The following is a 15474-nucleotide window of genomic DNA, read 5'->3' as shown; positions in this document are numbered from 1 at the left end:
CTACCAGTGCTGTCTGTATTTAATTGGGGCCATTCTTTCCCTCCATGCTTCACTTTGACTCCGTGTCTACTTTTCTTTTAAGACTACGTTCTGGCATTCCCTCCCACCGTGAGTGCCACAGACTGAGATTAGGCTCTTCATCTCTTCACGGTTCTACCTTACATCCAAAGTCTCGAACGTTGGTTCCTTTCACTCAATCCCAGTTAATATCGAAAGTCAGCCACTTGTGGCTATCACGCAAAGGAAAACAAAGGAAAAGAAAGGGGAACGAAAAAGAAGAAAAAGGAAGTGAAACGGGGATACGATCCACTACGTTACATGACACGTACTCTGTACCGGGAATACTGTACACAATACACGAATACGCCCATTTACACCGTACAAAGTCCCCACTCCAGCTTCAATTCCAACCCGGAATCGCTAGGATTGATTCATTGATTTAATTATTTTCTCCCCCCTTCTTTCTTCCACACTTTGCATCGATAAAAAGGACGACGCTGGCTCTTGTCCTTGTTGCATGATCATCGCGATTTCCGCTGCAGGAAGTCTCCATCCCGCCTCACATATTCTAGTGGCCACCACGTAACCCTGCAGCAAAAACTGGATCAGCTCACGGCGACGACTAAACGACACTAAAACCACAAAATCCAACATCAGCGAGTCGCCTTGGATCTGTCGCCCATTCCTTTTCCGTTTTGGACCGCCTGCATTTACTGCGCTGGCAGTGTCGCAATCCCCGATCTTCAAATCGCATTCGCCCTTCTTTGCGCAAAAAAGTTCCCTGCGCCGTACCAACGGGTACTCCCATCGCCCACTGCATCGCTAGTTCCAGTCGCGGCCAATCGAGAGCTGTGCTTCTCGCCTCAGATCATACCCCGGTCCCTCTTTTCTTTTTTCTAGAGCCCTCGTCGCTGCCGCCGCCTATTTCCGAACACGCGACGAGACCACTTTTGGGGCTCTTTCCTGAACCACCGGGATTGAAGCCGCATATGCGCCAGTCTCCGGCCTCTGACCTGCGTCTCGTTTCCCCTCTATTGCCGAGCGTAAGAGAACTGCTGCAGTAACCCCTCCCGGTTTCGTCTTGGTTCGCTCACTGGCTGCGCGAGATCAATTGGTCCATATCGCAACAGCCACCTCCCCCTCTCCTTCCGTGCAGGAGCAGCAGCTTTCCCCACGGACCGGCAGATCGACAAGTAGAAGAGAGGTGTCACATTGTGGTATCATTGGAACGTCCCTTCCCGGCAATCAGCTCGGTTCCAAAAGAAGAAAGTGAGACTTGCGGACCGGAACCTTGGAGTCGGAGATCATCTTCCCGTTTGATCTTCCCCCCAGAGTGTGACGTCTTATCACCAGTATAGTGGCTAGCATCGGAGCAAGCTTCTCGTGCAAATATCCGCCCATTGCACCGGGCCTTTGTCCGTTGCAATTGTTATCTGGGACTCTCGACTTCCCCTTTTCTTTCCTTGCCTATCCTCCGTGAGGCGCTCTCCGGCAGGGCTCTCCGTATTGCATCCTAATCAGGCCAAGATGCAGAGTTCAAGAACGGAATCTCTCTGCTGAGGACGTGGCTGAACCCCAATCATCGTTTTCTTACTGTGTCGAGCTATTCCTCTTCCTGTCTTCTGGCTCGGATCGCTTTGAAAGAGTTATCCTTGCAAACCTTCAACGGCTGGCTGGTCCTCTGTGCTGTTACCGATTCGCTATTGAAAGAGTCCAGGTGACTCTGACGTTGGTACCGATTACGACAGGCTGAACTATTGTTCCTATCGATGACAGCTGAGCTGCCCGATAACGAGATAGCCGCCATGGCATATGCAGCAACCTCACCTCAGGCTCTGGATGCCGAGACCCAATCCAGCTTAAAACTTTCTTCCCTCGCCCGCTCTACCTCTTTACATCATGTCGTTACCTCTTTACCTCCAGGACCTACTCCCTCCTCCGCGCCTTCTTTCACATCTTCACCCTCCTCTACACCTGTTTCAGCTTGCCCTGGTCCGGGCACACCATACTCCTTTACTCCCGCCGGCACTCCCTACCAATTCGCCAGCGAGGGGCCTCGTGGTCGAGGAACTGGTTACCCTCTCCCAGTCCCTGGCCCCCTCGAACTCGGCGAGGCTATTATGGCGGTCCCCGAAGCGCCTGGTATCCTTGATCCCTCCGCTCCTAGCAATAAAGCTCCTGGTCTGATGCGAAGGATCTCGCGTGGTGCTGCCAACAAGCTCACCCGGAGAAGACAATCTGCTTCGCAAAATGACAAGCGAGACCGTAGCTCTGGTCCTGTGATCATGCGCCGACGCAGCGACAGCAAGACTGGACCGCAGCCACGAGACATTGCGTTGGACTCGAGCAATGAGGATGACACCAGCGAAGCGTTGGATGGCCTTGGCGCTTGGGCTGGCTCCGAACCATCAAGCCTTCGCAGCGAAAGCCGAATGATGTCGGCTCGCGAGGTGGCTGGTACCGCTGGCGTCGCCATCGCTCCTAAGGTAGATTCTTCGTTACAGCGTGGAACTGTCTTGACTAAGGTGACCAAGAAGCACCGCAAACAGGTCCGCTTTTTCCTGGACCTTGGTGCTGCGAAGGTCTTCTGGGATCTTTCAAATCCTGCCAAGCGCTTCTACATTGACGATATCAAAGAAATTCGCGTCGGCGCAGATGCGCGGAACTACCGTGAAGAGCATCAAGTTCCAGAAGATGTTGAGCGCCGCTGGTTCACCATCGTCATTGCTGACTCGGAGCGCTTCAAGGGTCGAGCGGTCAAGACCCTGCACTTGATCGCTCCCAGTGATCGCGTGCTCGACCTCTGGACTACCACCCTCGAACACATCTCCCGATATCGGATCGGCCTCATGGCTGGACTGGCTGGCTCTGGTCAAAGCGAGGCGGTCCTTCAAGCTCACTGGCAGCACGAGATGACTCGACTGTTCCCCTCAGGCATGCGACCCGGGGAAGAACCAAGTCTTGATTTCTCTGCCGTAGAGAAGGTCTGCCGCAGCTTGCACATCAACTGCTCCAGGAACATGCTTCGCGCACAATTCAGCAAAGCTGACGCTGCCCGCAATGGAAAGTTAAATTTCTCCGAGTTCAAGGACTTCCTCGGGCGACTGAAGGAGCGAAAGGATATCAAGGAAATCTTCAAGAGCAGTACCGCGGACCATAAGTCGGGTATGACCCAAGAAGAGTTTTTGACTTTTCTTTGTGAGGTTCAAAATGAGGATGTTGATTCCGACCGCGATTACTGGGTTGCCATCTTTGACAAGTTCGTTCGGCGATCTAAGCGCATTCCTTCTGATGCATCAGACATCAATATTCCTCCTCCGGCTGTAATGAACTTGGATACCTTCTCTGGCTTCTTGATCTCCCTCAACAACGGAATCTATGCCTCCCGCCCTCCCGAGTCACGATTTGATCGGCCATTGAACGAGTACTTCATTTCGAGCTCTCACAATACCTACCTGCTGGGTCGCCAAGTCGCTGGAGCTTCGAGTACCGAGGCATACATTAGTGCCCTCCAGCAAGGATGTCGGTGCGTGGAGATCGACTGCTGGGATGGTGCCGATGGGCGTCCAATCGTGTCTCACGGGCGAACCTTGACCACTAGCGTTCTCTTCGCCGACTGTATCACTGTCATCAACCGATACGCTTTTATATCCTGCGACTTCCCCCTCATCCTTTCTCTCGAGGTGCACTGCAACCCCGAGCAGCAGTTGGCAATGGTCAAAATCATGAAAGAAACCTTCAAGGATCAGCTGATTCTTGAACCTCTCATGACCAACTGCTACATCTTGCCGTCACCAGAGGAATTAAAGCGCCGTATTCTGGTCAAGGTCAAAACCTGTGACGAGGTTTTATTGAACGACTCTCGCACGGACACTTCCAGCTCTGTCGGGACTGTCGGTACGCATGGCCGTAAGCGCAGTGCCAGCACACCCTTCGTTCGCCCGACCCCCCCTATCGACATCAATCTCAACACTCCACTCCCCTCACTTTCTAGCCCGCCCTCGATCGGACCCGTTGACGGAATCGGACCTTTGATTTCACAGGATCGACGTTCGCTCACTGCCACAAGCATGAGCAGCGGCACCGAGGACAGCGATGGGGCACTTGTTTCTGCGTACAACGAAAAGAAGAAGCGTCGCCGCCAGAAGAGCAAGATCACCAAGCCCCTCTCTGATCTGGGCATTTATACCCGTGGCTACAAGTGGCATAGCTTCTCTTCTCCCGAGAGCCGCAAGTACAACCACGTCTACTCCTTCGCAGAGCGATCGTTCGAGAGCATCTGCCAGGGCCATGACAACAAGGTTGCGCTTGAATCTCATAACCGGAAATACCTCACTCGCGTTTATCCCTCGGGCTTCCGGCTCCGTTCCTCCAACTTCGACCCAAACAAGTTCTGGCGCCGTGGAGTGCAAATGGCAGCCCTGAACTGGCAGACCTATGACATCGGCATGCAGATGAACCAAGCCATGTTCGCGGCTGGTACTGATCGCACCGGCTACGTTCTTAAGCCTGAGAGTCTCCGACTCGCGCCGCCTGAGTCAGAAGGCCCGAAACGTAAGATTGAACGCAAACTGATCAGCTTCTCGGTCGATGTCATCTCAGCGCAACAGCTTCCCCGTCCTCGCACCATTGGACCAGATGATAATATCAATCCGTATGTTGAGATTGAGATGTTCAGCGCCGACGACCGTGGCCAGAGCTTGGTATTTGGCGAGGGGGGCATGGATGCTTCTGCTCGGAACGGTATGTCTGGCATCGGATACCCCCACCGCCGACGCACCAAGATCGAACAGAGCAATGGCTACAGCCCCGTCTTCAATGATCGCTTCAAGCTGTCTTTGGAGACCAAGTACCCTGATCTGGTGTTTGTGCGGTGGACCGTCTGGAGCTCCATGGATGGACGCAGTGCAGGCAATAACAACAGCGTGCAACTGGCAACCTTTACTGCCAAGCTCACCAGCTTGTCACAGGGTTACCGCTACCTGCCTCTTTATGATGGCAGCGGTGACCAGTACTTGTTTTCGACGTTATTCTGTCGCATCTCCAAGATGAACCCCGTCCCTGTTCAACGTTTGGACCTGGAGGAGCTTCGTGCCGAGCGCATGGGTATCCTTCGTCAGATTGGTCAGACCGTCTTCAAGCGTTCCTCGTCCACTGATCGCGAGAAGGAGCTGCAGGATCGAAGTGATCCTGTCAGTCCTGAAGAAAAGGACAGCTCTCCAAATCTCACACCAACAGTCTCCACAACCTCAACCTCATCATTCGTGCAATGATAGGACTTCTCTTTACCTCACCTGCCGAACCTTCCCACGGTTTAGGCAAATTCCTCTCCTCGGCTTTTGCAAGGCCACTCTTTTCTTGCATTCGATGACATTCTTTCATCACGTCTCTGCCTGTTTGATTGTTGCCATTGCTATATCCGTCGCAGCGATACCCCCTGTTTTATTTTGAATCATGTGTATATTGCTATCTGTCATATTTCCTTTGTACCAGCACGGCTCGGTTTGCTTTTTGTATCTGGCAGGGTGTTCAAGTTCGTTTCTTTTGATTGGTTTATCATTTTATCGAGGCATGGGAAACAACATGTTGGACTTCGGTTTCGGAACAGCCGCTTCACATTCATCGCCCATTGCATTTGCGGGAGTCAAATTTTCTGGGAAAGGTCACCGTGGCTGGTTCACCGGAGCACATCACATTCTGGCATCTTACGGCATGGACGGACATTCATACGGAATTCATCTTTCCCATTCGCATTCGGTTTCGGTCTATTTCCTAGGGTCGGGAGGCGCCTTATCTCGTGGCTTTGCTACTTTTACCACACTGCATAGCCAATTTTCGCTTTTTTTATTTTATTTTACTCTATTTTTGTCATGAAGGCAGAAGCTATGTTACCTTAAATCAGGGTATTCTGACTTGCCTCTTACTTTCAATCGATTCAGTATGCGGGTGCCGGATTACACCCTATGTCTGTCCTTTGAAGTCTTTTGTTCTCCCTTGCATGTATTCCATATTGCCTTGTTTGTATAATAGATAACGCGCTGGATCGCATGCATGGGTTCATACTTTCGATGGGTTCTTACATTCATTCGTCAACTGGTTATAGAACAATCTCAGCATGATTCTCTCGTCCATGTCAATGCTCTACTTGTATGGCGTTAGAAGACTCATATTTCGCACACACTTTCTCAAGAATTTCACAATGTTCAGAAACGTATTAGACTTCATCAGAAATCCCCAAAGAGAGTTCCGAGTCTCAAAAATCATAATATTGCAGGTCATCGCGTCATTAAAGGTCCGAGTCATCACCCTTACTACTGTACATCGTATATATGGGGGTATCCTCGCTAAAAGAAAAGAACAAATCAAACCCCATCAACCGCATCAGACCTTCTTAGAGGCAGTGCTCAACCCCTTCTGATCATCCGCGGCCAACGAATCCGTGGCCCAGCGATTCGCACCAGTAGCATGTTCCTCATCGCCGATCTCCTGTCCATATGCAACAAGAATATCGGTCTCGGTATCAATATCAACCTCATTCCACCGGTCACTTGTGGCCGGGATAGGGAATAGCTTCGTCAGGATCCAGTACATGCCACCTGAGACAATCACGCCGGAGAAGTAGTTCACGTTATAGACGTATTCTGCTCCGATGGGGACATCACAGCCGACGGCGCCGGCGAACCCGACGATGTTAATTAAAATTCCACTGAGGTACGCGGCGTAGGCGTGCCACGAGAAACCCATGTTGTAGTAGTACGGGTCTGTCTTGCTGGCACTGTATAGGGCTTTGATGTCTAGGTAGCCGCGGCGGACGAAGTAGTAATCGCAGATCATGACACCGGCGATGGCAGATAGGAAGAGGGAGTAGGCCGAGAGGTAGGTTGTAAATTGGCTTGAGCCGACGACTAGGTTCCACTGTGAAGAAAGTTAGGATTTGTACTCAAGTTGTGCAAGCGAAGGTAGAACGTACAGGGCACATGGCCAGACCGATGGCGGCACAGATGTAGCTACCACGTCGGATATTCAGGTATCGAGGAAGTAAGGCAGTCAAGTCCGTGCCAGCGGAGACTGAGTTGGCGGAGATGTTGGTTCCCAGTTGAGCGAGAGTGAAACCAAGGGCGATGATGAAGATTCCGAAGCGCTGCCCTGAGCTAGCTCCTTCTAGGAAGTTGCCTAGCAAGTCCAGCGGATTCCAGACTGCTTCACCGTAGATGACGGACGAGGACGAAGACACGATAATTCCAATGAATGAAGTGATTCCGAACCCGATAGGAATGGTGAGCAGCTGAGACCACAATGCATCCTTGGGGGATCGGGAAAAGCGAGTGAAATCGGGATCGTTCATGATCAAGGCTGCGAAGTTACCGATGCAGGTCATGATAGCCTTGACGAATGCCCATGCCAGGGTGCTTCCGTGGGCAGTGTTGGGCTGGTGAACGATCGGGCCGATGCCGTGAGCTCGCGAGATAGCCCAGCCAAAGAAGGCAATGGCGGCAATAGGCGAGTAGATAGCCTTGACGGTGAATAGGTGGCGAACTTTGTGAACGGGGAACCAGAGAGCGGGTAGAGACCCGAGCCAGAAGAGGAAGAAGCTGAGGAAGCCCTTTGTATCAACACCGGCACTGGCAGACAGACCATTGTGTAGATTCTTGTAGCTAGGCCAGATTGCCTCAATCATTAAAGTCACACATTCACCTAGAGATTGTGAGCATGGGTCTCGGTCGGGGGGGGGGTTGATGGGAGCATACCTCCAATATAACTCTGCACTCCGTACCAGATGATAGCCATAACGACTCGGTTGATCACTGGCCAAAGAGAGCCCCAGATTCCAAACGAAGCTCGGGCTGTCACAGGGAAAGAGATATGGTAGACGGCACCGATGCGACCGGTCAGGCAGACGAATCCAGCCGCGATGAAGTATCCAATCCAGACACAGATCCATGCTTGCCACCATGAGAGACCGTCAACGATCATTGAGGAGGAGATCATCCATGTATTCTATCGCATGGCGGTATTAGACTGCGAACTATATTCAATATTCGGCTTGAAGACTCACAATGTTGAGGGAGTCGGCAATCCAGAAAGTGACATAGTTCCACCATTTCCATTGGCGACGTTCGGGATCAACTATAGCATGTGAATTTCACCGGTCAGTCTCAACCCTTTTTTTTATGTTTTCCTATTAAGCTGCCGACAAAGGGTCGTACCTGGTCGTAAATCCTCGTTTGTTAACATCAACTGGGCATTGGAGAGCCCGGGCTCGTGAGAGACGGCGGCTTTTTCGAGAATCCATTTAAGTTTCGACATGACGCCGGGCCGCACGGACAGATGTAACGGCAAAGAAAGGGAAAGAACCCGGGGTCAAGCTGGGGAGGTAGGGGAGATGGAGAGGAGATGGAGAGGAGATGGAGAGGAGAGGAGAGGAGAGGAGAGGAGAGGAGAGGAGCGGAGAGTATAGAATATTGAATTTCATGAGAGTTACGGGAAGGGAAACACGGATCATGATATAATTCCAAGGAAAGTCAAGCCATAGACCCGGATCCTGATGCGCCCTACCCCTGCTGGACCACTCATGAGATAACGAGAATAACCGGAGTGGCCGCGACGATCGTACTATAATCGGGCCCATGTGCGATATCGTTCCCCGACTTTTACGAGGCCCGAGCACCAGAACCAGCAGCGCCAGCGACAGCCGCAGGGCGCCTATCACTTACTTTTGACTGAGATGCTCGAGTAAGACGACTATCGCTGATAAGAATGGTGTCCCGGGGGCCCACTTCCACGACCGTGATTGGCCTGATACAACTGTATCTAATCATGGTGGGGTTGCAGATTTGTCGTTGACTCGATCCCATCGAGTAATCCCTCCGGCCGGTCACGTGCCCGGGCCTGGGGTATTCCTTCTTCTCGAGGTAAAGCTACTTACAACGCTCAGGAAGGTCTTTCATGACCACGTGAGCCGCTTCTATGGCGTGGCCAAGGGTGGTATGTGCACTAGAGACCTGAGCACATCTAGGCTCTGTTCTTTTATAGGATGCTACAGATGCTACAGATGCTACCCTTGCAGCTGCCCACTACCCTATCTTCGGTGGTTTATTGCTGGATAGTTTCTTTAAGCACAACCAAGGAACAATTCATGAATTGGATGACACGAAGCTAAAGAGAAAGGAAACGCTGCCGAGGGCACCAGAAGACCTCCATGCTGCTCACTGCATTAGAAAATCTAGGCTCATTCTTCAGGGTCCCATTCACCAATCTCCCGACTCCTGTACAAATATCGTACACGATAAGCCGTGGCACATTCTACCGGCGGAGAGCATCACGGACGGGCGAGTCGCCGCGACGGAAGGACGCTAATATCGTTGGTTAGTTGACCGTTCTATCGGCAAGGATGAAACGCTTGGGGCCTAGGATTATCTCGAGGGCACTGTCCCTAGGTGCCGGGCGGAGTTTACTTCCCAGAGATGTCAAAAGGCACCCTGCATGAGAAGAGCAAGCCGGTCAAAGCTATAGGAAGCTCAAACCCCGCCCGGTAACATCATGGCCAGGTATAGACTCCCCGAGAAGCCCCAGTGGTAGCAAAATTCAAGGCAAGGGCAGATGTAAACATACAGTCAGCTTCCTCCCAAGCACGTCCAGCACCGAAGCCGAGACCGACCCAGGCAGGCCAAGCGCGGCGCTTGAACAGAAGAACGGAGAAGACAACACCGAAGGACAGGCCAAGGGAAGACTTGATGATCATCGAGGAAATGGCACGGTCCCACTATGATTAAAAGTTGGATTAGCCGACTGTTTCCGATTATTTGGAGCTGTACTCCAGGACATTGTCTGTAATTATAGTCGATTCCGGACAGAGCCTAGCATAACCTAGACGGAGCTTCCTTCAGTTGTTCGTACCTTCTCGTTAAGCAAAGCCTCACTGACGGGCTTGGTGACCCGCGCGACGGGCCGGGACTCGCTGGAATCGGCCATTGCGAAGGGTCTAGGAACACAATGGGTTAGCGCGAGGGCAATCAAGAATATTACTATTGACAGGCAGCTCACATATGAAAGACGGGGTTATGGAGGAGGGAGAATAGGACAATAGTGAGGAGTGCAAGGAGTTTCGGGAGTTGCAGGTCAAGGTCGGGCAAAGGCGGTCGGCCGTTTCGCCGCGGTTTTTTCTCTCTTTGGTCTCTTTGGTCTCTTTTTTTTTTCTTGTACACCCAAACCCCTCACGACAAACCGCCTGGTTTTAGAATGCCTTTCATTGCGGAGGTAAGTCTGAATTATACCGAGACAACCCTGTGATCGTCTACAATATCTAACAAAGTCCTTCAACAGCGCTCGGGCGCGTCGCAAGAGGCGCTTCTCCGCCTCGAGAAGGGCGGTGATTCACCAAGTGCTCAACTACATGAAGCAGCGAAGATTCTCGGCGTGGATTTGACGCTTTGTGAAAGTCACCCGGAGACTCGCCGCAATGGGACAATGCAACTGAGCGCGACTCCAAAGGCCGAATGGGCGCTCCGATGGCTACTGAAGCGACTGAAAAATGGCAAGAACTATCGCGTGGAGCCGGCATCCTTCCTTTTGCTCCGACAGCTCATCGACGTGATTCCCCCAAAGAACCTGGCGACAACTTTGAAAGAGCAAAAATTCCTCTCTATTCTGTGTGATACCGTTGCGGACCTAGAAGCCGACATCTTTGCGACGGTGGGAAGAGGGCAATCAATTGCCAATTTCGACTCCGACTCGAGCCATACACTGGCCAGCTCTCCGGCTCAAGAGGACCAAAAAAGTTCCAAGGGAACAAAGAGGAAGAGGGTGGCTCCCGAGAATAGCGGGGATGCTATGGAAGTGGACGAACAGCCACAGAATCCCGCCTCGTGCTTCCTCGCCTTTATCCGCGTTCTTGATTGCCTGTATGGGGTCGTGACCCTGGCACAGCAAACCCTTGGAACGGACGAAAACGCCAATTCGCACCTGAAGCTGACATTGAGAGGCGAGCCGGCTACCGTGGCTCGATTGTTGGGCAGGTCCTTCCAAGTGGCTGCCGTGGCTATCACGCAGTTCTCCCAGGCTGGCAAAACGACCGATCTACAGCACTTGATCTTCGTGCTCCCGGCAATTCTAGAGCTGTGGGAGTCAAGATCTTTCCGCGAGGATGATACCCACAACAAGACAAGCAATGAAGCTTTTGCAAATTCCTGTTTCGCCCACGGGCTGCGGCTTCAACTCTGTCTCCGAGATACTAAGCTCGATACTGATGAGAGAGCTCATCTTCTTCATGCGATTGAGCGAATTCTTGCACTTCACGTGCTCCTTCCAGCCCGTGAGGCGTTCTTCGAGCGTGGTGGCTCCGGTATTGACTACTCCAAGGAAGAGCCAGATTGGAGCCCTGTTCAGCCAGTGACGGATGCCTTCAAGCCAATCATCCGCGAATCTTCGGTTATCCAAATGTCTCCGGGTGAATCCAAGGACGCATCTTTCCATTCCTCGTGGCAATCGATTGAGCTTCTCCCCGAGTTGTTCGATAATGCAGTTCGGGCGGTCCCAAGAGACATCTACCGTCGACAGACCCACGAAGGTCCCTGGCTGGAGACATTGTTTGTGGCCGTCGCAGAATTGGCTTATACCACAGCAAAGGAAGAGGACCCTGACACCCATTCTACTCGCTTCGTCTCGGTTCTGGAAGAGCTTCTTCGAGTGGCTCTTGCCCGCAACGTGGGCCTTTCTTTGCACACTGTTCTCACCCATGCTCGTTTTACTGGCCTCTACGAGGAAGGACTGGACCAAGTCCAATGGAATGTGACTGCTTTGGCCATCAGTCTGGGTGTCGATATTTTCCTGCCAAACTCTGGCCTATCTGATTCCCGCAAGCTTCTGGACGCATTGCTTGAGAAGATCATGCTCCAATGGCACCAAGACTTCCCCACGAAGTCACAAAAATACAACATCATCAAAAATGAAGTCGCCATTCCCCTCATGCGAGGCTTTGCGGCAGCGAGAGACCTGACAACTTTCATGGACGTATGGCGCAGCCAGCTGATTAAGTTGGAGGACGCTCGTACGCAAGACGACAGTCTGTCAAAGTTTTCGGTTTGGGAAGACGATGATTTATGTGATGCCTACAGCGAGTTGATGCGAACTTCGCTCACTGGCACCAGTCTTGCGGAACAGGCGCGCTCTGCTGCCGCAAAGCTCCGGGCTGACAATGGTACGGTCTCTGAGTCTTCTGAGTCGTATGCCGAATTCGTTCTCATGGAGGCTGGCTTCCGAGGAAGAGCATTGGCTGCGGACGACCTTGAGGAAACCCTGATTACTCTCATTGAGACACTGTCAGTTACACTGTCCTCAAAGAAGACCCTCCACTGGCGTTGGCGCTTGTGGCGATTTGTGCGAGTTCTTCTCGAGAACAACACATTGGCAACGGATGGCAAGCTTGCTCGGGCAGTCAACCCTCTACTAGGCTCTGTCGCAGGAATGATTCGTCGCAATCATAAGAACTTGGACGGCATCCCTCTTGCCGCGCTCGAGGCCTGGGAGGCCTATCGGTATGCCTTGATAGCTGTCAAGGGCAAGCCCTCCGTTGAACAGCTGGAGGCATTCACCGATGTCTCCAAGCGTGTCACAGACTTTATTGTATCTGTTTCGACGGAAAGTGCTAAAAAGTCCATGAAATCTCCCTGGGATGGCCGAATTGATACATTGACCTCTTCAACGACTCTTTGCTTGGCTTACTTCATGGCTCTTGTGAGGGTGCCAGAGGCCTGGGAGCATGTTCCCTCGGAGAAACGCTCTCGTCAGCTCGAGCATATTCTTTCCATGGCCGCTGTTCAATACCGGACATCGTCGCCGCCTCTTGAGGCCATCGCTGATGACGCGCGGTTCCTTCAGGCGTGGGCGAGCGTTGTGTGTCATGAATACTTGCTCAGCGTACCGTTCATTGTCTCAGACTTGGTACAGATTCTAAACCAGACTATTGAGAACGACCATCACAACCGTCATCTCTGCGTAGAGAGCATGCAGAGAATCCCGACCGCTTTGATCACTCGTGGTCTCCGGACAGCCATTCTGAACAAATTCCACAGTATTCTGCTCCATCAAGATAGTTCTCCGGAACTCACTGTCGGTCTATTGACTATGATGGCGAAGCTGGCGGCCATGCCCAAGTGTGATGCAATCGTGACGGCCGAATGGGAACCGGTCTCCACTGTTGCCCGAGCTATCAATCTTCAGGGTACGGAGGTGGATCTTCAGATCATGAAAGCCTTCCGGAGCTTCCACCGTGCGGTCATTGCTAAGTTATTGGTGTTGAAAGAGGACAACCGGATCGAAATGACCAAGAAGGTGTTTGCGAGAACATCCAAGCAGGCGTCCAAGTTGCGACAAATTGATCGGAAGTCCATGGCCGACTTCCTCCTCCGTCTGACCTTGTCAGAGCTGTGGAGCCACCGTAAACAACTGCACGAGGCATTCCAGGAAGATGAGCTGGCCGCCTGTCGCGAACGTGTGTTCGGTCTGATTCTGGCGGACATGAAGTCTGTTAAGGAGCAGTGCAAGAAGCATAAGTTGGAGGAAACCATTACCCTTATCAAGACCATCGATGCTCTGGAGGACTTTGAGGACCTGGTGACGAACAACATTGAGGTGGAGAAGTTTTTGTCCAAGATTGAGCACTACATGGAGATGTCTATCGACTCAGCCCCATCTAGGTTGATTCGTCGCCGTCTCCTTGCCAGCAAGGGACCCGAGAAGAACATCACAAAGCCGGTATTGAAGTGCGCCGAGACTCTGACGCTGCAGTCACTCTACGCTGAAGACCAGCAGCTATTCATGCGGGCCACTACCGAACGTTTCCGTTCTATGGCACCGGAGAAGATCAGCCAAGCAATCCGTGAAGTTCGGGAGCTCGGCTTCACTGGTGACAATGCCGGTTACACATTGCTGGTTATCTACCTAGCTCTGGTCTCGCTTCCTCCAATCGATGACAAGGAAAGCTCAGCAGCCCAAGAGCTGTCCCAGCTCGGCCTTGATCTTACAACTGCTCTTCCTAAATGCACCTCCATCACCCAGTTCTGCTTGATGGCCGAGTGCCTGTCTCTTCTGTTACGCACTCACACCCGCAGTCTGGGGCAGTGCAACGTGGATGGTATCCTGACGTCCATCGGATCGTGTGCCTCTAAGGTCGGCCCCCGCATCTCCCCCGAATACGCTCCTGCCATCTACACGCGTCTCTGCCGCCTGATGGGACTCGTCCTGGGACTGCAACGCCTCAAGATTGGCGGTCGCTTCCACCTCGTGGTCAACGCCATGCAGCGCCTTTTATCCTGTCTGTTCGCAACCTCACGCAAGCGGTCTCGGACGAAGACACAAACCAGCCTCTCGCATCCCTTCTGGCTTGCCCCACTCAGTGCCTCGGACACCGCCCACTATACTCGCCTCCTCACTTCCCTTTGCGACCCCACTGTCTCCGCCGTGCTCCGCCCCCAGGCCGGCGCGTCTCGCGAAGCCCTCACCGACGAAACTAAGAAGGCGAAGCGCATCGCGGGTCAATACCTGCAGTACGTCGTCACGGCATACACCAGAGTATCTCTCAACGCAGCGCTCCAACCGGACGTCAAGGCCGCGCTGATGCCTGGTCTTTACGCTGCACTGGACGTGATGTCCAAGGAATCAATGCGCGCTCTCAATGCCGCACTGGATATGTCAGGCCGCGCTGTATTCAAATCGCTGTACGATGACTACGTAAAGTTCGGAAAGTGGAATAAGGCGTGATCCAGATGTCTCTTGCATGTTACCCGGTGTCGGTGTACAGTATACTTTTCATTTATTAGGACTTATGATATCCCTGAATTGCATGATGATTCTATCATCTCCAAAACCTTATGGTATTTCTAAGCCGTACTCAGACTTCTAGTCAACTTTAATTCCGTAAGGCCGAGATCCATGATCCACGCATTAAATCCGGACCCGGCCCCATCACGGCTGTCAGCATGGGGGTCATCTTATGTCTATATGAGTCATTCGTATCCGCAGCCTCGTGGCACGACTCATGGTCTCGCGTGCCTAGATGGTTCGGGGAGCCGCTAGCGGCTCGAACTAAAATGATAAAACGGGGTTGAGGCCTCAGGCGTGAGTGTGGCTGATGTTGCAGCCTGAGGAAGGCATCGCGGATGCCAAGACGAAGTATACAGCACCCAAGATATCCTACAATCCAAAATGCCATTTCACGCCTCTGCGAAAAAGAGTAAAAGCCTTCACTCGAGATTGGCTTACCGGAGAGGACCGCCCACCCTCCGCTATCATAAATCACGCCGAGATCAGGACCTTTCAAGGATTGGCGTCCTATTCAACTTCCAAGCGGCTAGCTGGACAGGTGGTCAAGCCACGAAGGTAAATGGGAGATGCGTTACAAATTTAGGCCTGCTACCATTCTGCTCGTACGGGGGTAACTTGGCCATTCAATTTCTGATGATAAGATACGTAAAATCA

The 15474-nt window shown here is 52.3% G+C and overlaps 4 protein-coding genes across 4 annotated transcripts; 2 read left to right on the top strand and 2 right to left on the bottom strand.

The window, feature by feature from the left end:
- Positions 1-1805: 1805 nt before the first annotated feature.
- Positions 1806-5273, top strand: N7443_001229 (putative 1-phosphatidylinositol-4,5-bisphosphate phosphodiesterase Plc1; the record flags this gene model as incomplete). Its single annotated transcript, XM_056881285.1, has 1 exon — positions 1806-5273. One exon carries the CDS (start codon positions 1806-1808, stop codon positions 5271-5273), a length of 3468 nt encoding a protein of 1155 aa, XP_056746523.1.
- A 1108-nt stretch (positions 5274-6381) lies between these two features.
- On the bottom strand, positions 6382-8307 carry N7443_001228 (nucleobase cation symporter-1 family protein; the record flags this gene model as incomplete). The annotated part of the gene is made up of 5 exons (XM_056881284.1): positions 6382-6915; positions 6971-7695; positions 7749-7998; positions 8057-8127; positions 8208-8307. 5 exons carry the CDS (start codon positions 8305-8307, stop codon positions 6382-6384), a joined length of 1680 nt encoding a protein of 559 aa, XP_056746522.1.
- A 996-nt stretch (positions 8308-9303) lies between these two features.
- N7443_001227 (MICOS complex subunit MIC10) lies at positions 9304-9972 on the bottom strand (the record flags this gene model as incomplete). Its single annotated transcript, XM_056881283.1, has 3 exons — positions 9304-9353; positions 9613-9763; positions 9898-9972. 3 exons carry the CDS (start codon positions 9970-9972, stop codon positions 9304-9306), a joined length of 276 nt encoding a protein of 91 aa, XP_056746521.1.
- A 267-nt stretch (positions 9973-10239) lies between these two features.
- On the top strand, positions 10240-14757 carry N7443_001226 (ribosome biogenesis protein URB2; the record flags this gene model as incomplete). Its single annotated transcript, XM_056881282.1, has 2 exons — positions 10240-10257; positions 10324-14757. 2 exons carry the CDS (start codon positions 10240-10242, stop codon positions 14755-14757), a joined length of 4452 nt encoding a protein of 1483 aa, XP_056746520.1.
- Positions 14758-15474: the final 717 nt, after the last annotated feature.

Source organism: Penicillium atrosanguineum (genome assembly GCF_028827265.1).
Source record: "Penicillium atrosanguineum strain IBT 20685 chromosome Unknown utg000001l_segment0_segment0, whole genome shotgun sequence".
Classification (NCBI taxonomy): Eukaryota; Fungi; Ascomycota; class Eurotiomycetes; order Eurotiales; family Aspergillaceae; genus Penicillium; species Penicillium atrosanguineum.
The sequence above is the reverse complement of the archived record's forward strand: the minus strand, read 5'-3'. Positions and strand labels throughout refer to the sequence as shown.